General features: G+C 44.7%; 1 protein-coding gene across 1 annotated transcript in view; it reads right to left on the bottom strand.

Annotated features, from left to right (window-relative positions):
* Window positions 1–3,003: 3,003 nt before the first annotated feature.
* The window catches only part of PLCXD3 (phosphatidylinositol specific phospholipase C X domain containing 3), an 85,903-nt gene continuing 61,188 nt past the window's right edge, over window positions 3,004–27,718 (bottom strand). Inside the window, exon 3 of the mRNA XM_035100751.3 lies at window positions 3,004–9,253. Within this exon, the coding sequence (XP_034956642.1) occupies window positions 9,097–9,253 (157 nt within the window). The 3' untranslated portion in view covers window positions 3,004–9,096. The remainder of the gene's footprint in view (window positions 9,254–27,718) is intronic.

Below are 27,718 nucleotides of genomic sequence, written 5' to 3'. Positions count from 1 at the left end.
GTGGCCATTTTTGGTGCCCATAGAAGGGCAAATCGGAAAGAAAAAAAATGGCCGCCGGCAGGAGAAAATAACGGAGAAAAACAGGAGACGAAGTGATACGGGGGACCATCGGGAAAAGGTAAGTAAAATCAGGGTTTCCCGGAGAAAACGGGGTACTTGGCAGCTATGTATATTAATATGGACTTTGCTGTGTTTAAGAACTGAAGAAACCACCCAAAGCCATCTGATGGGTACCAGGGCTTTATTAACATTTCACTGAATACAAATAAACTTGGTTGTCGCCATTGTCTTTACATTAAATACACATTATTTTAATAAAAATCCACATTTGCTATACAGAACTGTAGGCGCGGAGGTTTTTTTGTTTTTGTTTTTAAGAAATGCAACATTTATTAAAGTACCCAGATTCTAAAAGAATGAGAAAATCAGGTGCAGCCGTGTGAACCTTTGGTACACATTTGCAATTTGAGCCAACTTAACACATCCACAATTCTCATCCAAATAAAATCAAGTCACTCTGGTGCTTTTAGCATGTGTTTTCTTGGAGAAAGAAGGAAAATAAGGGGTTTAGGGATTTATGATGTCCTGTCAAAAAGAAAAAAATCCATTTGGATTTTCTTGTTGACAATAATTAGTACTGCATGGTGCAATGTTCAGGTGAAACTCGGAAAATTAGAATATCGTCAAAAAGTGCATTTATTTCAGTAACGCAATTTAAAAGGTGAAACCAATATATGAGATAGATGCATGACATGCGAAGCAAGATATGTCAAGCCTTTATTTGTTGTAATTGTAATGATTGGTCATTAGGCGGGTCAATTATAAATGGAATGTAATTAATGAAATGCAATAGCAATGCTTATTTTTGTATTATTGTAACTATTTGTTTTATTGCTGTGGAATTTCCAAAAGAAAGCATTTGTAAGAATTAAAAGAAAAGTAAATAATAATAAGTTGCATTACTGAAATAAATGCACTTTTCAACGATCTTCTAATTTTCTGAGTTTCACCTGTATACTTTATTTCTGGTCTGTTGCCTGGAATAAACTGGTGATGGTGTCAATCATTATGACCCCAACCCAGCTACAGTTCATTGCAGCTGCGTCCCATTGAATGCAATAAAGCAGTCACAAGATGTGCAACTGACATGTCTCACCACTTTCAATGCAGCACTTGGCCTGATACATTTAGCTGGAAGCAAATCTCAATAGGACTTGCTCCCAGAGTACTTGTACATATAACATGTCTTTAACTTGTCCAGGACCAATGTTCTTAATGGCAATTAATGGTGGTTTAGCAGGTATTTCTGCCTGTAATAAATAGCCCCGTCATTTTCAAGCATCAGCTATGCTGGCTGAGACTGGTGAGAGTTGGAATCCAACCATAGAACAGCCCCATTTTGGAAACGGCAGCTCAGTCAGTAGAGCGTGACACTCTTAAGTTCAAGGTTGTGGGTTCAAGCCCCACGTTGGACAGAGGGTTGCACTAGATCAGTGTTTACCAACCTTGTGCCTCCAGCTGTTTTCGGACTACAATTCCCATCATTCCTGACCACTGGTCTTGCTAGCTAGGGATGATGGGAGTTGTAGTCCCAAAACATCTGGAGGCACAAGGTTGGGAAACAATGCACTAGATGACCCTTTTGGTCTCTTCCAACTCTACAATTCTATGATTCTATCATCAAAAGCATGGCAGCGCCACATAATTTCCTGCTTATGAAGCAAACCCATTTAAGAACCAGGCCACCACCCTACATGAAGTAAGACTTCCTTAAGGTCACTGAAAGCAAGGGTACCTGACTAGGTGCGCGAATGGCGCTTCAATCTGCAGTTGTGGTCAGCCATTGTGGTGGTGGTTAATTCCATGCTAGGGCATCCCTTTATTTTCATATGTTTCTAATAGCTGGGGAGAAGATTGCCTGGCGCTCGTGTGCAGCCCCACACAAAGTACTTACCCTGTGACAACTGCTGCCACCTACCAAAATTTGAATTGGCCTCAATGAATGCTTTCACAACAGGACTCATCTTGTTTCTGTGATTGTAAGGTGTTTCTAATTGTTTTTAATGTTGTATTCTAATTGTTATAACCCACTGACACCCACTCTGGGTCCTTAGGGTGAAGAGTGGGCAATAAAGAAAGATGATGGTGTTGATAATAAAATAATAATAATAATAATAATAATAATAATAATAATAATAATTTGCAAATAAGAATGGCATTATCTTCAGTTGAATTTTGGTAGCAGGACAATATTTACCCCTAACTGGAGAAGTGGGTTGTTCAAAAAAATAGGTGTACCACAAGCCTACGCTTAGAAGTAAATATTATCAATAATAATACTAATACTAATAATACTAATGATACTAATAATAATAATAATAATAATAATAATAATTTATTATTTATACCCTGTCCATCTGGCTGGGTTTCCCCAGCCACTCTGGGCAGCTTCCAACAGAAAAATAAAATACAGTAATCTATTAAACATTAAAAGCCTCCCTAAACAGGGCTGCCTTCAGATGTCTTCTAAAATCTGGTAGTTGTTTTTCTCTTTGACATCTGATGGGAGGGCGTTTCAGAGTCTTCTCCCATGTGAATATGCACAGGATTGTAATCTTATCCTAGTCATGTCTACTTAGAAGTGGGTGTTTATAGAGAAGCAAGTCCCACTGTGTTGAGTAAGTGAATTTAGGATTGTAGCCTGAATCGATTTTTCTCCCTGTGAAAGAAACACCAATCTCAGTTTTCACTTGTGCTCAGAACTTCAGTGAAATGGCTGGTCAACTAACTTCCACTCCCACCCACTCCAGACTTGATAACGTTGGGTGGGGGGCATTTGGTACTAAAATGTTGCTAGAGTACTTGAATTAGGTAAAGAGAAGTTACAGGTAGGTAGCCGTGTTGGTCTGAGTCGAAGCAAAATAAAAAAATTCTTTCAGTAGCACCTTAAAGACCAACTAAGTTTTTATTTTGGTATCTGAAGAAGTGTGCATGCACACGAAAGCTCATACCAAAATAAAAACTTAGTTGGTCTTTAAGGTGCTACTGAAAGAATTTTTTTATTTAGGTAAAGAGAAGTTAGCGCATACTGTGGGGTACCCGGTGTTACTTAAGAGTAAACCCACTGAAATCAATGAAGTTGTCTATTGATTTTAAACGGGTCTGCTTTGTATGTGACTTGGTTGGTTATCACCCACTGAAAGAGGGGCAATGGGTTCAGTGATGAGGACAGAACACCAGTGTTTGATATGTGTCAGAATGAAAACTGCTTCCTTTTTTGTTTGGTGATTCCCTTCATTGTTTGTGACAAATACAGCATCTGAATTATTTAAAGAGGTTGTGTGAATTGGCCGTATAAATTAGTGTGGAAGTAATTTTTTCCATTCAATGTGAAATTTGACAAATCCCCCCCCCAATCTATAATAACTGGTTTCTATTCAGAACATTGAAGAACAAACCTGGCATAATGTTGGCATGTATTTATGTTTGTTTTAAAATATTATATCCCAAGTTTCAGGAATAAAACTAGAATTTTGGGTATCTGACTTTGGTTTCAGCGTCACAAAACCTGCCCTCCCTCTCTCTTCTCCGGGTTTGAAACCTGGAAGCGAAACACAGATTATGCTGAATTTCAAATTTAATTATCATGAAACCTGCAAATCAATCCTTGCAAATTCATTCCGTTGTAAGATTTGTGGTTGTACATTTGACATTGTTTTGTTTTTTTTATATAAAAAAGCAAACATTCATTTTTCTTAAATTTTTACAGTTAAAACTTGCATACTAAGAAGGAAAGCAACCGAACCCTAGGAGTGAGATCTAGGGAGCTTCAAGAAGTCCATGCACTCAATGGTTTTTAAAGAAGTCTTTCTATTAAAGAGCTCTCTAGATCTCGCCCCAAATTAATCCTCAAGCACACATGAAACTTCAAGATTTCACAAGCTGGAACATTTGTAGCGTTAAGGAAGAGAACACAACTACCCTTTCCATTGAGGCTGAAGTTGCTAATTCTCATATATTGTACAATGTAGTACACACCCCACACCCCTGAACACATACATACACACAAACACAAACGTGAAAACTTACAGGAACACTGGCACAATTTCAAAATTATGAGCTGGGGGGAGAAGGAATCACTGAACTCTTAACAAATTGGTAATCAATACATTTTACATAGTATACAGCGCATTTTATCTTTCTTTCATTTTTTTGTCGGCAGGTAAACGGGAACAGTTCAGAACAATGTAAACACAGAAGCTACTGCAGAGTTATGCCACACATATTGTATAATACACAATTAGCTTTTGCTTCACTGTAAAAGAAGCTAGACTTCTAAGATAGTAATCGGCTGAGCTCTTACGGTCCACACAAAGGACAGCGTTCAGGCAGCTGGGCTTGTCCCTCCAGGTGTCCTATTTGAAATAAAGTACACTGAAGCTGTTCTGTAAAGCAGACTGACAATCCATCTTCAGAATCGCTTTCTCTAAGGCTGCGTACACACTCCTGCTTTTACTCTGCATTCAGTCTGCTCTCACCGCTGGTTGGGGAAGCAGTGTACCCATGCTCCAGGGGCGGCTTGCCCATTGACTCTAGTGGCGCGGGGCGCCAGGGTGCCGAGGGGCGCCCCAGCAAGTGGGGAAGGTGCGCAGCAGCCTCCTTTTCCCTCCTCCTGCACGCCGCGCCGCTCAGAGCTCAGGGGAGAGCAGGGAGGTAAGCAAGTGGAGCAGGGGCACTAGGACCCTGTTCCGCTCTGCAGCGACAGGGTCATCCCTCACCCCGGGGCTGCGTTTCATTGGTAGAGGCGATGCCACATGGCAGCACCTCTACCAATGAAACGCATTGCCCTGTTGGCGGGAAGGAAACGGCCGTGGACCCAGCAAGCGCCAGAGTCGCGGGAGACGGCCGGGAAGGCCCTGGCATGGCGCGGCCCCTACCAATGAAACCTCTACCAATGAAACGCAGCGCCCTGTTGGCAGGAAGGAGCCCGCTGTGGCCCGGCCTGCCCAGACACCCTGCTCTGCTGGGAGAAGGGAGGAAGGCTGCGCGGAGCAGCGGCGGCCCCTCCCCCACTCAACCTGGCATCGGACAGGCGGGCGGCCTCCGGCACAGCGTGGCCCCGCTGTGAGGCGCGGGGGCCGCTGTGAGGCTCCCGCCGCCCGGCACGCCAGGTAAGAGCTTTCCCTTTTCTTTTTGTTAAAGGGGGGGGCGAGGGATCCCTGCACCAGGGCGCCCGATGACCTTAAGACGCTACTGACATGATCCTTATCTACCTTGTCATTTCTAACGACATACTGTGTTTTGAGGCATTCTCCCCTAAACCAGCTTCAATCTACATTGAGAAAAAGAATGACCGGCGTTCTAAGCTGGTAATGTGTGCGCAGCCTGAGACAGAAATGGAGAAATGGAGAACCTGATGTTGAGGGGAGTCAGTCAACCCTGATGTTGGGTTGATGGGATGTCTGGGGCTGATGGGAGCCAGAGTCTGGCAACATCTGGAGGGCCAAAGGTTCCCAAACCCTCTTCTAAGGTGCACAATAGGCGGCTGTGATTTGTTGTCCTACAAGATCAGACGGGAATATTTATGAACATTCCACAGAACCAGTAAAAAAGAATCACACTGGATTTAAATGGGTGTTGAAATGGAAATACAGGATTCGGCCAAACAGACACAAACACACAGAAAAGATACCCATCCCTAAACATATTGGCTTTAGCCAGTGCTTCTTTTCTAGAAAAAGAGGTGCTGGAACTCACCATTATTGCCTCCCTTGTTCTCTTATAATGGCAATGGCACCAACCTGAGAGGTGCCATAACTGAATTCCAACAAGTTGCAGCTGAAAAACAGCCCTGGCTTTAGCTATGTGCAACACCTGATAATTCTGGGTGCAGATTCCTAATTGGTATCCAATGATGTCTCAACGTAGGTGTTGGATATGCATGACAATGTGGAAGGAGAAATCCATCCAGTTGTACGTTTGGTAGCATATCTGCGTCAGCAACTGTTATGGAAGGCTGCTTATGCTCCTGTGTTGGATCGGAATAATCCATGCTTCTGGAAAGTTTGTTCCCAATCATGTGTGTGTGTTTTTTTAAAAAAACCAACAACTGATCTTTCTCCCCCAATCACTTCTTCCCATAAAAAATTGGTGTCATGTGGCGGTGAGATGTTTCATATGCTCCATTCGGCAATGTTGGGTGATTAGCCATCTTTGGACATTTGACAGTATTAGTCCATAGATGTTCAGCATCTAATCTCTCTTGTCATCATTAACTTAAGGCCAAGGTTTTCTCAGACTATGGTTTAGGGAGCCATGGGATTCCTTGGAAGTTTATCAGGGGTTCCTCAAAAGACTACTCATGGTGGACTTGGGAAAACTCCCCTTTGGCTGATTTCCCACCAGCTCCACAACTGATACTTGCTTGCAGTGCATGAGCACAGGGCAATCCTGAGCACTATCCATTCATATATGACTAGGATACTCTCTACTGTCACAGCATTGGTCTGTCTTTCCCAGTATTGTGACTGACAGAGGCTCTGCAGAGTCTGAGGCAAAGATTTCTACCAACCCTTCTGATCCCTGTAACCTGGGATGGGGGAACCTGTGACCCTGCAGAAATTGTTGGACTCGGGGCTTCCTGTTTCCAGCGGTGAGAAATGGCTGACTCCCATACGATCGGACCCCAGCTGTGCCAGTAATTCAGGGCTGATATGGACCCCAGCTGTGCCAGTAATTCAGGCTGATTGAAGCAAGCGCCTGAGTAGCCAATGCTCATAGAACTGAGAGGGGGTAATTAGCCCTGGCAGACTCCCGAGGGTAGGGAAGGACTGTCTCGTAGACCCGCAGATTGTCCGAGATTGCCAGCTTGCATTGTGCAAGAGGCAGGACACTGGGTCCCAGAGCATGACATGGCCGGCACTCTCTGAAGCCACTCTCATAGCTGGAAATATCTGTTTGATAAAATAATCAGATTGGACAATAAACAGACATAGTATGGACTGAAAAAGACTGAGAAAAAACCTGCAGAATTGTACAGTCCCTGGCGTTTAAGCTCGGACTTCAAAGAGATTCTCATCATGGTGTTTGGATTATGGAGGATTGGTATGTTCTTTTTTCTTCTTCTTAACACTTACAATTGGTCTTCTATGCCAAGCCTCATTAAGAAACTTAATTTATTTTGAGGAGCACATATGGACCTGTATTTATAATTAAGTATTCAACTGCACAGCTTTACTTTGTTTGAAAGACTTGATAAAGAAAAGAAGAAACAAGATGGCGCTTGTGACGCAGCACAGAAAAATGAAGGAAGTGGGAGATGCTTGCTGGCTGACTTTGTAGTGATTTGAGACAATAATTTGGGACAATATTCATTGCATCTGTTTGCAGAATTTCTTCATTGTGCAAGAGAGAATGCTAAATGGATGTCTAGCAGCCCCCCTCCTAGGGCCCAGGAGAGGGGGTTAGCCGATCGATTGTCAAATGATTTATAGCTGTGGAATACAGTTCATTTACATTGTAATATGCAAACAGTATGTATGCCTAACTTCAAAGACAGACTTGGACAACAGCCCAAATGGGAATAACTTAACAATTTAACAACATGGGAGTTGCTGTGTCATTAAACTCTAAACAAAGACTTGGATAACAGCCCTGATCGGAAGATTGGAATGAAGTCAGGAAAAGCTGTGCTGGCAAATAGACAGTTGGAAAAATATATAATTACAAATAAAGCTGTACTCGATGGATGTAAGGATATATTATTTTGGACATGATTGAGAATCCCATAGTCAGGGATGGAGAACTTTAAAGTGATAAAATCGGAATGTGGAAAATAGGAGAACAGAAGAAGGCAGGAACAAGACATGGGAGATATTCTTCAAGAGGTCCAGACTATGGGAAGCCCGGGGAAAAAAATTAATAATTTGGACTACAATTTGGTTCTTTTTTTTAGTTTATTGTTTTTAATTGGAATATGATTGCATGTTAATTGGCTGCTTGTATTGGAAAATTAATAAAAATGATTATTATTATTATTGTTGTTGTTAATGAATGAATGAAGTTCATGGACCACATTTTGGAAACTCCTGCTCTAGAAGGAATAGCTTTTCATCATTCATTCACACAAGAAAAGCTGGTTTTAGCTTAACAAGTGGGACTTGTAACAGAATGCTGCAGCATGGAGTGCTTCCATTCAAGATTCCAGTCATGCCCTTTCCCTGCATACTCCATTGTATTCCCCAAAGGCGGTTAATGCATTTTATAACTAACTAACTAAAATGACAAATCAATATAATGGGTTTTTTTTAAATTGACTTCTCAGGAAGCCATGGTTCCAAATGATAATGTAGAGTCACCCTCTAAAACTGCATAATGAAACTCTGTGCAGAAGTCTATGACAAGCCTTCTGCCCCTCACAGGAGAAGACAGAATTAGACTCACAATGGGGAACTTCTTTTAAAAGCAATAGCATAACATATGTTTGAACTGTTTAAAATTTTCAGGAAATCTACACGTTATTAGGCATTGTAACGGCAACTGTTAACTTTTGACTGGTCTTTTCTTTATGATGCCATGTCCTTCCCTCCCACCTGAGTTTAACAAACCTGATGCCATCAATTTCTGAAACATCTACATATATAGATGGAGCACCTGGATAAGACTATACAATGTTCTTGTTCAGCAGCAGAATTACTAAAGACAATGAGAATCTACTGCACAGACAAAGGGAAATTCATGAACGCCAGTTACAAGTTAAGCATAGCGAGTGATCCTCAATATGGCCAAAATGACATGTGGTTGTTGGAGAAATATTTATGAATGGCTTTCTTGAATAAGATAACTGTGTAAATGAAACCTGGTTGGGTTTCCTGAGACACAAGCTAATCCATGTCAAGAAATGATCAGACCAAGTAGAGAAACAACAACCCATTTTTTTCTCTCCCCGCCCCCATCCTTTCTAAGTCCTCAGCATGTCCAAAAGAAAAGAATAATATTCAGCATGTGCTTGCAAAATCTGTGCCACAAGATTACAACCTAACACAACTAAGGGAGATGAGTTCCACTTTAGAGCATGTCGGACACATTACGGTACTATCAAGTCGTATCAGCTTCGCCTTCAGCCAAGATGTAGTTCAGTTTTATGATCGTGCTGATAAAATCACCAAGTTCTACAAAGTCCGCAGTGACAATGTTGACACCACTTTCGCCTGGTGTTTGAGTCTGGACCCACTGCATCATGGCGGGGAGAGCTCTGGGGAGGAAGAAGAGAAAGAATTATCCACCACTGAAACCATCAAATTTGCTGGAATGTAAGAAGGTGCCTTACATTGAGTCAAACCATCGGTCCATCTAGCTAAGTATTATAGAATAGAATAGAATAGAATAGAATAGAATAGAATAGAATAGAATAGAATAGAATTTTATTCGCCAAGTACTTACATACTTGGAATTTGCTTTGGCTAATTTTACAATGTAAACGTATTTTATACAAAGTATCTGTTGAATATCTGTGTGAGGATCGGAGTGTGCAGAACCAGGGCAGTCTTGAGCAGGTCGCGCGCCCTGGTGCTGAGGGGCGGAGATCGCTCCGGCGCCCCCGCCCTCGCAGGGTGCAGCATGGTTTCCGCGCGGCTTTGCCTACCGGCCCTGGCACACCGCGCCACCAGGGGTCTACCTAGAGCCGGCCCTGTGCAGAACACTATTTCAAGCAAAGAGAAGCCACTCGGACTGCGCCTGGAGCTTTTGCCTTCTGTCCCTGCAGTGACTTCAGAACAGGTTGAGGTGATTGTTGGTGCCTCTGGCGCCGAGTGAATTGCTCTAGTTGATAATGCTTGACTTTGCTATAAAACTGATTCAGGCCATTTGCCAATTTTTGACTCTCCGGAGCAGAAGAATATGTTCTCTTGTATTCAGTAAATATATTCAGTGTAGATATATTTCTCTACACCAGGCATCCCCAAACTTCGGCCCTCCAGATGTTTTGGACTACAATTCCCATCTTCCCCAACCACTGGTCCTGTTAGCTAGGGATCATGGGAGTTGTAGGCCAAAACATCTGGAGGGCCGCAGTTTGGGGATGCCTGATCTACACTGACCAGCTTTGGCTTCCCAGGGTTTTAGACATGGTGACAACTCCCGTCAATGTTGTTGGGCTCCAACTCCCATCAACGTACCTCAAGATGCCGGGTGGTGGAGGAGAGAGAGAGAAAGGGTTTTATTCTCAGCATCTTGAGAAATGTCCTTTTTTTGTTTTTTGTTTCATTTGGGATGCTCTCTGGGTTTTGATGTTCTGACTTGAAGTTCAGAAACATCAGGAGGGCCAACGCTTCCCCACCCTGATGGGCCAGGTCTCAAAAAATAAAATAAAAATGGAGGTAGCAAATACCATTGGAAAACTTGCAGAAGAGAATCCAACTTAACAAAAGTCTACTTCATTTAATCCTCCTCAAGAGGAGAAGTTTGCAAAAAGGAAAGTATCTTTTTCCTTCCACAGATAATCTTAAAATTCAAATCACAAAGTTCAAATCACAACCAAAATCTGAACCATTTTTAAGGTTTAATGAAAATATTCCATAAGTACATGGCAACGAGAAGAAAAAACCAAGTTGCTGTTTTCCCTGGGCTGGAGGAAGTGTGTCTTGTTTAAGGATGGACAAATTGGTTTAAGGACATATAGATCCATTAGTTTGGGTTTCTTAATTTCTCCCAAAAAAATAAATTCAATTCTCCACATTTCTGCAGCAATTTGATTTTTTTTTAAAGCAAACACCTCATGTAAATGAGTTAACATTTTAGTGCAAATTTCTTCTAATAAAGCACATTTTATATGCAATTTGGACTACTATGCACATTATTGCTATCAATTTTCACTAATATTATGCGTTCTAAAAGTCATTTTCACTAATACTGAATGTGCGTGTTATGCACACTTTCCCCTAATATGTGCATTTTTGTTTGGCTGGAGAACTGCATTGCAAAATTTGGAAAAGGGCGAATATCAACAGATAGATGTCCTTTGGTTCCCATATTGGCTTGAGAAGTGAGGATTAGGTAGTTTCTTATTAGAATTCAAACAAAATCAAATTTGTCCCTTGTCCCTTGTCTTGTTTACCATTCCTTGTAATTCCCAGTGCCTCCATCCCTGTAATTGGCCTCATTAAGCAGTTTATTCAGGGAAAACACAGCCCATGTGGCATAGCAGATACCCACATGGCTGAATGCTCTTAGAAACACAAAACAGCTACATTATACACCCTGACATTAGCAATAAACACCTTCTGGTTGGCTGTTAAAAAAGAAGGGGGGAGAAAGTGTCTGGCCCAATGTGTTTCTCTTTCCCAATACAAAAACCTGCAAGTAGCTAAGGTCTTAGCTGAGCTAAGAGTCAGAGAAAGATCTCTCCATCCCTGTAATGTTCCTAATGATTCCTCAAAGTTTGCATCAAAATACCCACCCACCCCAAGCGCCAATTATCCTCTCTTGGGATAAATAACAGGGCTGTGGTTCCAATGCTACAGAGTGGCCCTGATCTGACCCAAGACGATCTGGAGCTTAGAGTATGCAGATCTGAGTCTCGACCCAATTTGGGGGCCTTGGGCAGTCATGTGGTAGAGGGACGGGGAGAAGGAGACAAATGTTTTCTTCTCCCCCCTGGACCACTTAAACATGGTGAAACATGCAGTTGCAGGGGGAGAGGAGAAACACACAGGTTGCCTGTAAATCTCCTTCTCCTTCTCCTCTCCTCATCACAATCACCCCCAGCTCTTTTGACATCCCCCAATCACTACAGGTGAATCTGACCTGGCCCAGGCCAATCTTGGGCTGCCTCAACCCAATCTGGCTGAATCCTGGGTTGCCCCAAATCAGCCCACTCCAGTTCAGGATCTGAGAACCAGCCAGTTCCAGTACATAGCCCTAGTAAGTACTGTATTTTTTCGCTCCACAAGATGCACCTGATCATAAGACACACTTAGTTTTCAGAGGAGGAAAGGAGGGAAGCCCCGTTTTTTGGGGGGGATCAGCTCACAGTTGTGCAGCTTCTTTTGCAAAGAGGAAAAGCCCCGTTTTTTGAGGATCAGCTCAAAGTTGTTGAGCTTACTTTGAAAAGGGAAAAAATCCTGTTCAGCTCACAGTTCTGCAGCTTCTGATAATCTAATCAGCCAGATAATCCAATCAGCCAGTCACATGTTGCTGGGGAAACAAACAGCCTCCATTCAACAATGGAGGCCTGGGCAAGGGGGCGGGGTGGAAAGGGAGCTACCGTCCCTTATCTCCCTCCCCGATCTCTTGCAATCAGCTGCTGAGCGGCTTCCTTTCATCCCCCTCTTTCCCTCTTTTAGCCTTTAGCTCTTTCTTAAAAACAAAACGAAACAAAAAACACGATCTACTTTTCGCCCCTGGGCAGTTCGGCTCCAGGGACCATGCATTCGCTCCATAACACGCACAGACATTTCCCCTTACTTTTTAGGAGGAAAACAGTGCTTCTTATGGAGCGAAACAGCTACCAGTAGGGAGATCCAGATTGGTGGCATGGCAGGCCAAGTGTTACATCTCCTGTCCCCTTACACTGTGGCCTTGGCCTGGATTGGGAGACACAGTGTCATGGACTGGCTGGATGCTGAGGAGTGGTGGGAGGCATCAGCAGGGGAACCCCTAAGGGAAGAAGACTCAGAGCCAGGGAATTGGTGGTGGGACAGTGATGAGTGAGAAGAGGGAGCAGACTGGGAGGAGAAGGAGTCAGAAGCCGAAGATGCAACAGGGTCTAGTGAGCAGGAAGAGGCTGGGAGAGCAGTCCAGAATCAGAGGCTGAAGCAGAGGCTGAAGCTGAGGGGGGCAAAGAAGCAGAGGCGAGGCATGCCACTGAAGAAGCCTGGGATGTTCTTGGATTACAACTCACATCCAGCATGGCCAATGGTCAGGGATGATGGGAGCTGTAGTCCAACAATATCTGGAGGGCTCCATTTTGGCTACCACTATATTATGCTGTTTCCTTATCTCTCAGCCTGGTCTTTGCAATCAGAGAGAGGAATTCAGCATAGTGCTATCAGACTGCTCTATCACTGAAAGCACTTCTGCTTGCCTGGTGGAATGACCTGACTTCTCTTCCCCCTGCATACTGCTCAGGGGATCTTCTGACCCCCTCCTGAAGCCTATTTGAGAGATGCAGGGGGCCCATTGTGTTAGTGGAAGTGCTTGCACATGCTTCCACTGGTTGAGCTTGTTTGTTGTACCCCACCAAAAAACACAAGTCCTCCAAGTCGGTGATGGTTTCTTATTAAAAGGAACTGATTGGGGGGTGGGGTGAGGAATGGGGGAAGTAATCAGCTCGTGGTTGTTGCCGAGAAACTACCGGGTAGTGATCAATCATATTAAAATGTTCTTCCAGCCTCAAAATGTTAAACTGTGCCATCTGATTGAATATGCTTCCAAATTTTATCCAGCAATTGGAGAGTGCTGAATTATAGATAAGCATCTCAGCAGAATGAATTCCATGGCTGCCGAATGGCAATTTAGAAAAGCTGAATTCATAAATTTCTAAAAGTTACTTCCACTTGTTTCCTGTGAGTCAGATGCCTATAAGAATGAAGAACTTCTCATGGCTGGTGCCCTGAGTTCAGCAAAGAATCTATGTCAGGGATAGGGACCTGTGGCATTCAAGAATTTGTTGGACTACAATTCCCATAATCCCTGATTTTGGCCATGCTGGATGGGGCTGATGGGTGGTGAAGTCCAACATCATCATCCACATCACCAAGAAGCGACTTGCACATTACTTTCCAGTGCCCTGTTCTGTAATGGAGTGGGGACTTTTCCAAAAGCAACATATCCAGAAGTACCTCCAAACTATGTACCCGCTCCTCCAGAGGGAGCGTAACCCCATCAAGATCAGCCAGCCTCCCAACCATCCGGTCTAGGGAACCACCCAGTCCATTACTGAGGCAAGACAACAGACCAGCATGTCCACTGGCTCACCCACAAATGTAAAAGAGAAGCAGAGCTGTGGGTCACCAGCAAATTGCCGACAGCGTACTCCAAAACATTGGATAAACCCACCCAGTCATTTCATGCAGATGTTAGACAGCATAGGGGATAAAATCGAAGCCCGAGAAACCCCAAATTGAAGGCTCCACAAGGCTGAAGAACACTCCCCAAGCAACACTCTCTGGAAGTGACCATCCAGGCAGGACAGCTACCACCGCAAAGCTTGAGCGGCTATCTAACTCGGATAACCACTCAAGAAGAAGAAGAGGAGTTTGGATTTGATATCCCGCTTTATCACTAACATTCTCCTTTCACTTCCTCCCCCACAACAAACACTCTGTGAGGTGAGTGGGGCTGAGAGACTTAAGAGAAGTGTGACTAGCCCAAGGTCACCCAGCAGCTGCATGTGGAGGAGTGGAGACGTGAACCCGGTTCACCAGATTACGAGTCTACCGCTTTTAACCACTACACCACACTGGCTGCTATGGTCAATGGTATCAAAAGCCACTGAGAGGTTGCGGAGAATTAACAGGGACACATTTCCCTTGTCTCTCCCCCAACAGAAGTCATCACACAGAGTAACCAAAGCAGTTCTTAGAGCAGGGCTGGTGAACTTCAGCCCCAGGGACCAAAGTGGCCCTCAGGATTCTCTCTAGGCCATGCCCTCCCCAGGCCACACCCCTTCTCAGGACACACCCATAACTGGCTCTGCTCCAGACCCCCCTCGAGAGCTTTTTACAGGCTTGAATGTGCCTTTGACCTGTGATCACGGCTCCTGCTGCTTGGATGCAGAATGTATGTGTGGAGTACAAGTGGGTTGAAACCACATTTCCACTTTTAGCTCTTGCCCCACCTACCCCTGGCATGTGCCCACAATGTTCCCTGCCCCTGTCTTACAGTAACTGGCCTGTGTTCTCATTTCTCCATGACTAAAGAAGAGTCGTATTATTGATGTTGTTAATTTTAAAGACAGCTGAACATTTAGACGAGCGGTAGTGTCGCGGAAGGGTCCAGGCCAGAAGTACATCTTAGTTACGCATGAGAGAAATGGTTGGCTTTTGCAGGAAGCTTCAAAACACACCAAAGGTTTAACGAAGGATGGCTAGCTGCCTAGTCATTGAGGTCTGTTGTGTTTCCCAGACAGATGGGCTGCCAAGGCATACCTTCTGTTACAGTCAAACAGTCTCATAGGAGACCACAGAGGGCCTGGCTCTGTGGTGTCTATTCCCATCGACCTTCTTTGGTGACAAGATAAACCCTCTGTTCAAACTCCCACAGGCGCGAGGGAGAGGCGCTGGAGGCTACATGCATTTGCATGCCGTTGTGAAAAACCCTGCACTCCTGCTACAGATGCCCTTCCCACCATTTATATTATTTGCTGGCTGGGGAATTTGCCTTCCTCTCCCATACGGAGTCTCCGTCCCTCTTTTAATTGGAGCATTTGAACTGGCCTCTGCTATAGTAGAGAGATCGCATCAAAAGCCTCCTTGCTGGCTGACTGTATTCAAGGCCAGCAAGTCCTAGAATTCCATGTGGAGCAATTACGGTAATTTCTGTCTATTTATTGGGCTGATGTGGTTCGGGAGACGCCGACGAGCGACAGCGAGCACCGTGGGCCTCGGTACGCAGGTCATTTGACACTGCTACCCAGACTTATTAAAAAAGTTATTTAACTGCCTTGCTGTTAGATAATTCATCCATTGTAAGAGGTTGTAACAAGCATTACATGCTATTCATATTCAGGGAGTATTCAGAGGATGATTTAATGAAGGTGGCATTTATTTTTCCTCTAAGCCCCACATAAAGGTTACAGCATCTGGGACTTTTTAGTTTAGGTAAAAGGTGAGTCAGTGGTATAAGGGGGGATTATGAAGATTTGCCTTTAAACCAACCTGGACTCTGAAATCATGATCTTCAGCGCCCCCTCCACAAACGGTCCAAGTTTTTGTAGCCTGGGCTGGTTCACGATCCTGCAGACACACGCTGTTTCCGGCGCTCCTTCCAGCACGGAGGAGGCGTACGCAGCTTCTCATTGGTTGCAGGAGCATCCTGCAGCCAATGGGAAGCCAGCCAGCGTCACAGAAGGCTGTCCCCGCTCTGCTCTGTGCTGGTTTAGCGTGGCGCACTTGTGGCCCATGGTCCTTAGGTTGCCAACCCCTGGTCCAGAGGGTGACAACATGAGAACAACAACTTTTCTACTCTGTTTGTGGAATGCTCTCCACAGGGAGGCTTGCCTGGCACCTTCACTACATAACTTTAGGCACCAGGCAAAAACCTTCCTCTATAAGCAGGCATTTCGCTGATTGAACATGCTATGGCCTTTTAAATGTGTTTGCGGGACGGGGATTATTGTTGGGTTTTTGTTGTTGCTGCTGTTGTTGTTCTTATTATATGTATTTTGTGTTTTCATTTTGTATTTCTATGCTGTAAACCACCCCGTGATCTTCTGATGAAGAGCAGAATATGAACTTAATTACTAAGACTAATAATAATTTAAATGTGGACTGAATTGAATTTGTCCCCTAGCCCTCCTCCTATTTTTCCTTGCCAATCATGAGGAAATGTTCATCAAATTTGCCCACTGCAACTTTAAAGGTATGTTATAGATTAGGGGGGACCCCCCACCAAACCTAGAAATTAATAAATGGTAGGATTTTGATTATTTGGGGTGCAAAGGGAGAAATACAAGCTGCAGATGAATCCCTGAGTTAGCTTATGCAAAACGACCTGGCCAAGCGAGGGCCATTGAGAGCCATTGGCAATGCAAGGGAACTGTCCTTTCCCCCCTTGCCCTGAGGTGTGAACAGAGACTGTGGTCTGGAAGGTTGCCAGGATAACTGGGTGCAAGGTGACAGGAAAAGAGAGTTTTTAGCAGGGTGTTCTGTGAAGGAGGAGGAACAAAGACTGGGATCCATCTTGGGCAGGCTGGCAGAAGGATGACTAGGAGAGATGCCTTGGACTCCATGGCTACACTGCTGTGGGGGACAAGCTCCTCTTGAAATGAGGAGGACTCCCTCCATGGAGACTGATGAATAAACCATATTTCTTAAAGATACAACAGTCTCTGAAGTCTCGGTTCTCAAAGGAACACAGACCCTGGGTGAGTGCCTGGACCCCCCTGGAATCTTGCAGGTATGGCACCCAGCTTTTGTAACAGCACCATGATTGCACATTTCCCCACTTTTCTAATATACAAGGGAACATAAAGGCAAGTGTATGAACCTTGCACAAGTGTATGTGACCTAGCTATGCAACACAAGATTCCTTACAGCTCATACCCCATCACAAAGGCTGTTTGTTGATCCTGATTTCCAGCACCAATGCCTGTGGCAGTTGTGTATCCACTGGAGATTACCCAAGAAAATACTGACCAGGCTTACCCTGCCTCCGCTTATGGTATCTGACAAGAACACGGCTGGAGGTAATTCAACTCCAGGCAATTACAATAGCCCTGATCTGCCCTTCCTGTACACACCATATGTTATCTCCTTAAACAAAACCGCATCGAACAGGCAGCGTTTTCTCTGCAGCGCGAGCCGGTAATGAATTGATACATCCCAGCGCTGTTGGATGCATTTCCCCGATGGAATATTCATCGAGTGTAACCGAGAGTAGGAGCCAAAGTGACATGGTTAACCGTGCAGCTGTGAAATGGAGCACTGATGTGAGAACCCAGGAAAGTGAAACTAGCTAGCTCAGGGACCAAGGCATGTGTGTCACTGAGCAATCAAGAGCTACATAAAGAAACAGCAGGGGGACAGATGATGAGACAAGTGACATGACTGGAGAAAGGGAGAGCCAAGGTAGCCTAGATTTTACCCAGGGACAATGGTGCAGCAAAAAAAAAAAAACCTTAAGGTGGCTCAAGGCATTTCTTCAACACTATAAATCTGGTTCTTTGCAATGTAAGAACCAGTCTTGGAGCAATGAAGAAATCCCTTGAGACACCTTAAGTTTCTTTGTTGGGCCATTGCCACAGGGTAAAATCTTGCTAGTTTGTTTTTGCTAGAGCCAATGGATTAAAACAGCTCTTTTCTGATTATGCTTAGACATGCTGGTATCCTTAGATACTCGGAAAACTAAGTTCCCCTGGGCAGGGCACCTGTTTAGCACACCCTTGCCCCAACATGGTGCCCTCCATATGTTTTTGACTTGAACTCAGTCAGAAAGTTTTTATGTTGTAAAAAGTCACCATCAACTTGGCAACAATTTTGCATGAACCCAGCCTCATAGGTTGAAAACTGGTACTATTTAGCACCCAAAAGAAACAAACTCAACAAATCAGATTTTCTCCTCTTGGCAAAACTGACCTAAATATATAGAATACTGCTAACGAAATCTGCTGCCCTGCCTCCATTTTGCACATTTCATTTATAGATATTATAATATTTGTAAACTTGGGAAGTTGGATAAGAGCATAGATCTCTCCGCTCCCTCAAAAACGTCTTGATAAAATGACTGATAATAATGCTCAGTAACAAATGGCTAGATTTAATACATGCTTGCATCCCATTGCAGCTGAAAAATGACACTAAAAAAATGTAACCAGCACAGCTTTTCTTCAAGACAGCCAGAAATGGAAATGACCAGGGTTAGATCAATCTTTGTGACCTCTGGAAGGACACATTCCTACATTGTACAGCAAAATAATTATTGTTATGCCACAGCAGCTACAAAGTAAAATACATGATTGAGACACCATAAGTGATTCTCTTAGCAATCATATCTAAAAGGTTCTACTGTAGGATATAGGCAGTCCAATCAAAAGTGTCTAGATGGAGATCATGAACATAGCTCCCCCATGAAATTAATGCCAACAGTGATTCCCCCCCCCCTGAAGTAAGGTATAACGAGCAAAAAAAGAGAGGCAGCCTTTGAAAATAAGGAACCCATTGTGGTAATCCCACATTAAGGAGCTGTTGTGAATTTATAGGTAGATTCCAGATTGTGTTGGTCTTGGGCATTTAATGCTTCACACTATGCTAATATTACTGCAATTGTCTTAAGGCTCTTGAGGCGAAACACTCCTCTCTGATGAAACTCAGTAAACAAAGGATGGACCTGGCAGATCTCCAAGGCTCCAAACTGCTCATCACCAATCAGTTTTGCTTCAGTCCTTAAAGCCACTTTATCAAGCAGTAATATATTCTACATGACAGTTGCTTAGCTACCAGAACTCAAATTTAGACGGCTCTACAATTTTAAAATCTCCCCAAAGGTCAAAGCCCATTGTGTGCTCCATCCTTCGGTCACTTTAAACCCATCTTTACAGCCGCCTCTTCCTCGTTCATTCCAGACCCTCCAAGTATCCCTGAGACGGTCCTGGATTTACAGAATACCACCCTGGTTTCTGATTTGATCCTAGAATGTCCTGCTTTTCCTTAGGATGTCCGTAATTTCTTCAGAGAAATATTGGAGGGTATGGAGTTATGCGACCCCAAGCCAAGGAGATAAGTAACTATACAACCTTTGGAAGACATCTGAAGGGAGCCATGCATAGGGAAGGTTTTTTTTTAAAAAAAAAAGGAAGTTTAATGTTTTTATATATGTTGGAAGCTGCCCAGAATGGCTGAGGCAACCAAGTCAGATGGGCGGGGTATAAGTAATAAAATTATTATGATGATGGAATAGGATGCCCCATTTTCATCAGAGATGTGCTGAAGGCTATATGATTCACCTACAAGCTCAAATCATGTAGTTTGGGGATAGCTTCATCATAGCAGCTTGTGCATCTGTTTTGGCTCAAGTGTAATGTGTCTTCCCAAGCCCAAAGTTATCCCATCTCCATTACAAACTCCTCGTAGACCCCCTTTTATTTCTTTCGCTAATAAAATTTGACTTCATACAGTCAAGTGGGAATTCACAAGGCCTAACACTGAATTTGCCAAGCCTTTCCCCCTTGCAAAGAAAGTGCAATCAAATCGGAATAATGGCTCTTAAAGGAAGAAAAAAAACACCACTGCCGGTAATAGTAATAAAGAAATCACTGTGTTTTATCCTACTGCTCAAAATGAAGTCTGCATCTTTTTCCAGCCACGAAGAATCGTGGAAAGTGCTTTGCAAACATTAATGAATTCAGCCTCACAAATCCTCGATGGGGTATTATAATAATTTTCACAGGGAAGAAAATGAGAAGTGAATCGCTGGCTCCAGAGATATTTCATGAACCACTGAGATGCAAATGCATTGAGGCAAAATGTGAGTCTCTGTCTTGCCTGCTTTTTATTGATTTGCTAACAAAATGACTGCTGTCATGGTGGGTGGGATGTATGTGAAGAGAAGAGAAGATTAAGGGGTGATATGATAGCCATGTTCAAATATATAAAAGGATGTCATATGGAAAAGGGTGAAACGTTGTTTTCTGCTGCTCCAGAGAAGCGGACACAGCAATGGATTCAAGCTACAAGAAAGAAGATTTCACCTGAACATTGGGAAGAACTTCCTGACAGTAAGAGCTGTTCGACAGTGGAATTTGCTGCCAAGGAGTGTGGTGGAGTCTCCTTCTTTGGAGGTCTTTAAGCAGAGGCTTGACAGCCATCTGTCAGGAATGCTTTCATGGTGTTTCCTGCTTGGCAGGGGGCTGGACTGGATGGCCCTTGTGGTCTCTTCCAACTCTATGATTCTATGGTCATGAACTGTGCTCTGGTGTGAGACTGGATGGAACAGGGGAGCTGCTGAGAGGATGGAATATGTTAAAGTAAGAGGCAGGAGTCTGCGGAGGGACAGGAAGTTTGGGAAGAAGCAGTTGCAGTTCGCCAGTTAACATACCCTCCAACATTTCTCGAATGGCAATAGGGACATCCTAAAGAAAAGCGGGACATTCCAGGATCAAATCATAAATGGGGACGACCTCTGTAAATCCAGGACTGTCCCTGGAAAATAGGGACACTTGGAGAGTCTGAGTTAAATGAGTTGATTGGTTTGGAATTAGGGCAGAGAGTGGAGGTCTCTTATTAGGAATAAGTCTAGCAAATGAGCTCTCCTGCTTTGAACATTTTGAACCTTGAGGGAACCAGGTTTGCGAAGTCTGCTTCCAAGCGCTACAGGACTCTCTGTTGTTTTTCTTGCAACAGACTTGGGTTGTGAAGCTCTACACCAGGCATCCCCAAACTTCGGCCCTCCAGATGTTTTGGACTACAATTCCCATCTTCCCCAACCACTGGTCCTGTTAGCTAGGGATCATGGGAGTTGTAGGCCAAAACATCTGGAGGGCCAAATTTTGGGGATGCCTGCTCTACACAGTTAGCTTAGGCTAAGTCTCATAAAACTCTGAGTAGACTTCTGAGTAGATATAGGCGATTCACAGCATACATATAAAGCACCATGACCCCCACATTAAACTTTCATGGCTACCCCCACAGGATCATGGGAACTGTAGTTTGTTAAGGGTGCTGAGAGTTGTTAGGAGGCCCCTACTCCCCTCAAAGAGACACAATTCCCAGAGTTCCCTGTGAAGAAGAATTAATTGCTAAACCATTCTGGAACTGTAGCTCTGGGGTGGTGGTGGTCTCCTAATAACTCTCAACACTCTTAACAAACTACAGCTCCTATCAGGGGCGTAGGAAGGTAGGGGCGGTGGGGGCGGATTGCCCCGAGCGACGCGATCCCAGGGGCGCCATCGCCGCTGCCCGCCCTGCCCCGCCCCCAAAAGGCATGCCCCGCCCCCAAAACGTGCGCCCCGCCCCCAAAACGTGTGCCATGTCACTGGGGGCAGCGCACCTGCTCTCCGCCCCCGGTGGTGGAGCATGAAGCTCCGCCGCTGGCTCCCATAATTCTTTGGGAGAAGCTGAGACTGCTGAAAGTTGTATCATAGCACTTTAAATGTATGGGTGGGTGGGTGTTTGGCCATACCTAGATTGCACTGTTGTTGTTGTTGTTGTTGTTTAAATCAAGATGTGGAAATATGGAGAAGTGAACTTCCATTTGTAAAAGTGTAAAGATGAAAGAAACCAACATTCACAAGATTCCCCCATCCCTATTAGAGATTTTTGACTCCATAATCCATGCCATCTCTCTTGATTCCCGCAAATTACTCCTCAAAATCCCACTTTTTCTAAAGTCTCGGTTTGGGCCGGGCAAAATCTTAGTGGCAGTTCCAGCCACACTACTGCTGGCCTAGAGCAGGCATCCCCAAACTGCGGCCCTCCAGATGTTTTGGCCTACAACTCCCATGATCCCTAGCTAACAGGACCAGTCGTTGGGGAAGATGGGAATTGTAGTCCAAAACATCTGGAGGGCCGAAGTTTGGGGATGCCTGGCCTAGAGCTTTTCCCAACTGCTTCCACAATGGTGATGACTCCTGGTACTTCACATTTAATTCCTGCCTCTGCTCCAAGCAACTCAGGATAGATAGCTTGTGTGGAGTCCTCTTCATTTTTGCCCCAGCACCCTAAAACCCTGGAAGGTTAGTGGGGGATTTGCCGCCAAGTTTTGCGGCTAAGCTCCCTTAACTCACTGGGCTCAGTTAGAGCCGTCGTTATTTAATCCTCATTGCCAACTCTAAAAATACAGCTGTACCCTGGAGCAGCTAACGCAAAGAGATGTAAGAACCTTTGAAGATAAAAACCAGTGCGCACAAAAGTTAGAAAATCTGGGCCAGAGAGCAAGATCCTCTGGAGAGAGATCATCTCTGCCTGTTCTTGTAAGGTAAGAAAGAAGGCTCAAACAAAACCGGGAGGGCATTTGGAGCAGTGTCCTGAAGACTGAAGTTGAGAGCTGGGAAAACTCATGGTAGGGCTGCCATATTCCGAAAAGTAAAAAAACCACGACACCCCCAAAGTTGAGCTTACAGAAAAAGCCAAAATAACAAAAAAAATTGATTGGCTTGCCTAAGATCCAGGAGAAAGCAATGGGGGAAATTTATAACTTATCTTAAAGACCATTGTAAATAGGTAAAATTGTTAGTAGGATTGGAATATCACTTGTACTTTAATGGTGAATTTAGAATAGAATGGAGAGATAAAAGATTTGGATTACTGTATTATAAAAGATGCGGGAGGAAATGATTAGCAGTAGGACCCACAAAGCATAGCTGCCAAGTCTCTCGTTTTTCACGGGAAACCCCCGGATTTTAATCCGTTTCCCGCTGTTCTCCCGAATGGAAAAAAAAAATCCTGAAAATCCCCCGGATTTCCTACCTGCCAGAGGCTCCATTTTGGGTCCTGGCACTGCCCGGTTTCCGATGCCCGGACATGCCCGGACATGCGTAGAAGCGACTTCCGGTGCGCGCTACCCATGTCTGGTCACCAGAAATCGGGCAGCGCCAGCACCGGAAGTTGCTTCTATTCATGTCCAGACACGCGTAGAAGTGACTTCCGGTGCCGCGCCGCTGCTGATCCCGCATTTTTCAGCGGGAGACTTGGCAGCTATGCCACAAAGGGGAGGGAGGAAGTCCAAGAGATTCATTGTTGTGTGTTGTATGTTGGATAGGTGACTGTAAAATTACAACCTGAGAACAAAAAAATAAATTTCTTGGAAAAATAAGATCCAGGAGAAAGTGCCACCTTTCACGCCCCCCCCCCCCCCCGGGACATCAATTCTGCCTTTGAAATCCTGGTAATGTCCAGGAACATCCGTGGGAACAAGTAAGTGCTTTCAATTTTTCCATGCCTTTCAGAATGGGGTTTTTCTACTTTCAGAATGGGGTTTTCCGCTTGAGTTCAACCCCCTAGGCAGGGCCGTCTCTCAGCTGTTCAGCGGCTTCAGGCCGCCTCCGTCGTACACAGGGGCGTCGCAACAGGGGGTGGGCAGCGCCCCCTGGCCCAGGGCCGGCCCTACGGCCAGGCTGGGTTGCGCAGGGCTCCGGCCCTCCAGGTGGCAGCCACGCTGCACCCATCCGCCCACCGCGCTGGGAAACAGGGTGGGGCAGGGGCGTTGGAGGGATCCGTCGCACCACGGCACCAGGTATGCTTAAGACGGCCCTGCCCCTAGGCTCACCCCTCTGACTTGGTTGGAGCTGTGTTGACTTCCCAGGCAGGCACAGCTAGACCAGCATAGGAAGTACATAGGTGAAGCAAGGCCAGCTCATTTGGCCAGGTCTCAGTTCTGCACAGCAGGTCAGAGCTCCCTCATTCATTATCAGGGCACAGGTGACAGATGGCTTCCTTTGGACAGAACCAGTATTCATCAACAGCTCCACCAGACTGGGGAAGGGGAGAGGCATTGACCAATGGTCACCCCAAATTCTGAAACACTGCAGAGTGAGGGCCTCGATGTACCTGGATCTCCATCTTTCCCCTGGGAGTTTTAGGGTATGTATGTGTGTGTGCAACTTTGTTGGTTAGATTTAAGGAGGATCCATTCAAACGAATTAAGAGCATAAGAACTACTAGCAGCTTTTACTGTCAATAATGGCCCCGTCAGATCCCTTTTAGAACTGAAAAGCTGAACACACAGCTGACTGCCATTTATCCTCCAGCCTCTGGTTCCAGCCAATGGGGCTGCTGAATTTGTAAAAGGGAGAAGAAAGGCAAATAACAGGATGGAAAGGGAGGGTATAGAACAGCAGGATCATGATGAATTTGGCACAAGCTGCCTGCTAGTCGAAGAAGGGAGCTTGGCATGTACAGGAGAACATGCGAAGTCTGATGTTGCCGCGAGCCTTCCATGTTTCTTAAGAAAACTGAAAATGACAAAATAACAGGCAAGTGCTCACCTGAGTCTTCCCATTTACCCACCCATGCCAACCGCTGCTGGATACAACCAGTGGCGGAGCTTCATGCTCCAGCACCGGGGGGCGGAGAGCAGGCGGGGGTGGAGCTGGCGCACGTCCTGGGGGGGTGTCCTGGGGGCGGGGGCGCTGGCGCTGGCTGAGGGGGCGGGGCGCCCAGCGCGGGCGGGCAATCACGATGGCACCCTGCCGCGATTGCGCTGCCGGGGTGGTGCGCTCCCCCCCCCCGCATCCCTCTTCCTCCATCAGTGGATACAACAGTAATCCAGGTTGGAGTTGTGAATTCAGAAAAGAGCTTCGAGGAATCTGACATTATTACATGCCCCACCTTCTTTTAGACACCAGGGACTAGGTGCCTCTGGTATCAAGCAGCAAAGTTCTTCATTGAACTTTATCAGCCAGAAGCAGACATGACGTATTTGCTATTGAGCTGTGTTTTAGGGGAGGCCTGCAGACTCCTTTCGCTTTTATCTGGATGACAACAACGCTGTCTTATTGTACATTTGCTGTGGTGCTCGAGGGAAGGGGAGTGGGGAGGAGAGCAGAGCCATTTTTCATTCTGAGGAGGACAGATGAACTGCGCCCTTGTAATTCCCGTCTGCATTAGAAAAATAGCTTTGTGGCAGGTGAGACGGTGTTTGTGCGTCAATGCGCGGCGTCAGCACAAGCTGCTTTGTTGTGGGCATGCACTCATGTGCCACATCAGTGAACTCATCAGTCTTCAAAGACCTTATGGCTGGCTGCATATATTTCAGGCCTCCAGTGGAACATCTCCTCCCAAAGAATTAACATTTGGAGGGTTAGGGTCTGAATATGTACCTTTCTCCAAGTGTGTGTGTGTGTGTGTGTGTGTATATATATACATAAACATATGCATATACACATATACATATACAGTACATATATGAGTCAGATCATCCAATTAAAGAAATTGGAGCAGATTAATTGTATGCATTTTAATCAATGCATCCATTGTTTAACTGTATCTGCACAAATTTATGCATGCTTTTAACAGTAATTTAGAACAGGTTATGGAACCTGGCGCTTCCAGATATGACTGGAAGACAACTTCCATCATTTGAGGCTGATGAGAGTTGAAATCCACAGATTCCCCACCCCTATTTTAAAAGGGGGGGGGAGCATCGTTCCTTTGTTAGATGGTGCATGCTGTGTTTCACAGCAGACAACATCTTAGAAGAGTCATTTCCATCTGTAACACAATATTACTTTAAAAGATATATTTTTTATAAAGGTGCTCATTATAAACACATAAAGCAACACACCCATGAATATATTGATTCTACTGAACCATGGGGGAAGGGCACAAGCCAGCTTTCACTTTTTCTTTAAATGAATGTTTAAAAAAACCCCATAGGTGAACAGAAAGGGTTGAGATGTGGCCTCAAATTTACAGCTTTTGGGAAATGGGGGCTGGGGAGAGAAAGGGGTAGTGGGGGGAGAGAGTTAAAACCTGAAATATCGGTTATTCCAAAGCAAGTCCAGGTCTTCAGATAACTCTTACACAAATATTCATTAGGATTTGTAATGGACGCATTAGCACTAAGATCAAATTTCAGACTGAAAACATACAATTAAGTGATATAATGAAGCCCTCCAAGGCTTAGGTGTTTTCCAACCCAAGCTAGGCAGCTGAACTTTGATCATTGCCCTATTTTCTTTGAGTAATATTTCAAGTGGGAAAGAGCAAAGACTAATCCTGCATGGTAAGAAAAAACTAATCCCTCTGGCAACCTTTGTATGAATGGAAATATATTTCAAGGTATTGTCCCAACAGAAGATGCAGAGATGGGTTTTGCACTACTAGAACAATCAGGTTCAAAGTAGTCCTTGAAGTGAATTGTTTCAAGGAAAAAATTAATTACTCCTAAAACAAAGAAAAAGAAAATAAGAAAAGTGTTTTGAAAACGAATCCCCTTTGACATAAGTAAAGCAAGTGGTAAGAAGCATCCCTTGAGATGCATTTACACTTAGAAAATAAATCAGTTTAACAATGATTCCTTCTCTTTGGGGAACTTTGGGAATAGTAGTTCTGTGTCAAGGGCTAGGGAGCTCTAACAGAGAAATCTCAACATCCTTACCAAACTACATTTCCCAGGATTCTTTGGGTGAAAGCTACTGGCGTAATATATAATACAAACAATATAAATTTCTGGAGTAGGGCGCCCTTTAGCTCACATCATTTTATCGTGACTTGCTACTTAATACAGGAATAAAAACCATTGGGAAGAATCGTTTTTGGAAATAAATTGGTATTCTTCCCCATCCCTAACTTCAGGCAAGAAAATGTCATGGGTTGGCTCTGCCTTGGTTCATGAGAGCACTGTATTTTTTGTTGGTTTTTGTTGTTGTTTTGTTTTGTTTACGCTCAGTCCCCACTTCCCTTTCTCATTTCAGAAAGGATGACAAAGTTGGCTGAACTGCAAATCTATCCCTACATATTTACATCTGGGTCACCCATTCCTTCCTCTCTGCATGGTGGCCACACCTAATCCTCAGACCTAGACCCAAGCTGCATGAAGGACATTAATCAATACTTAAACCCATCACCTGTAGATAATAAGCATGTATGTTTACAAATACAGACCAAAAAAGAAGGAAACAGTCATTATCTGATTTCTGGCCAATTGCTCCCGCCCACAAGTAACAGTAACAATTGTTGTTTCTGCTTCCTTTGTAATATTTCAACATTTTTTGACCATCATAAATGAATAAGGGAAGACAACTCCAGTAGGATCTTAAAGGTAAAGGGGCCCCTGACCATCAGGTCCAGTCGTGTCCGACTCTGGGGTTGCGGCGCTAATCTCGCTCTATAGGCTGAGGGAGCCGGCGTTTGTCCGCAGACAGCTTCCGGGTCATGTGGCCAGCATGACAAAGCTGCTTCTGGCGAACCAGAGCAGCGCACGGAAACGCCGTTTACCTTCCCACCGGAGCGGTCCCTATTTATCTACTTGCACTTTGATGTGCTTTCGAACTGCTAGGTGGGCAGGAGCTGGGACCGAGCAACGGGAGCTCACCCCGTTGCAGGGATTCAAACCACCGACCTTC

This window comes from Zootoca vivipara, chromosome 10 (assembly GCF_965207765.1).
Source record: "Zootoca vivipara chromosome 10, rZooViv2.hap1.1, whole genome shotgun sequence".
NCBI classification, from domain to species: Eukaryota; Metazoa; Chordata; class Lepidosauria; order Squamata; family Lacertidae; genus Zootoca; species Zootoca vivipara.
Note: the sequence above shows the minus strand (reverse complement) of the source record. Positions and strands in the feature narration are given on the sequence as shown.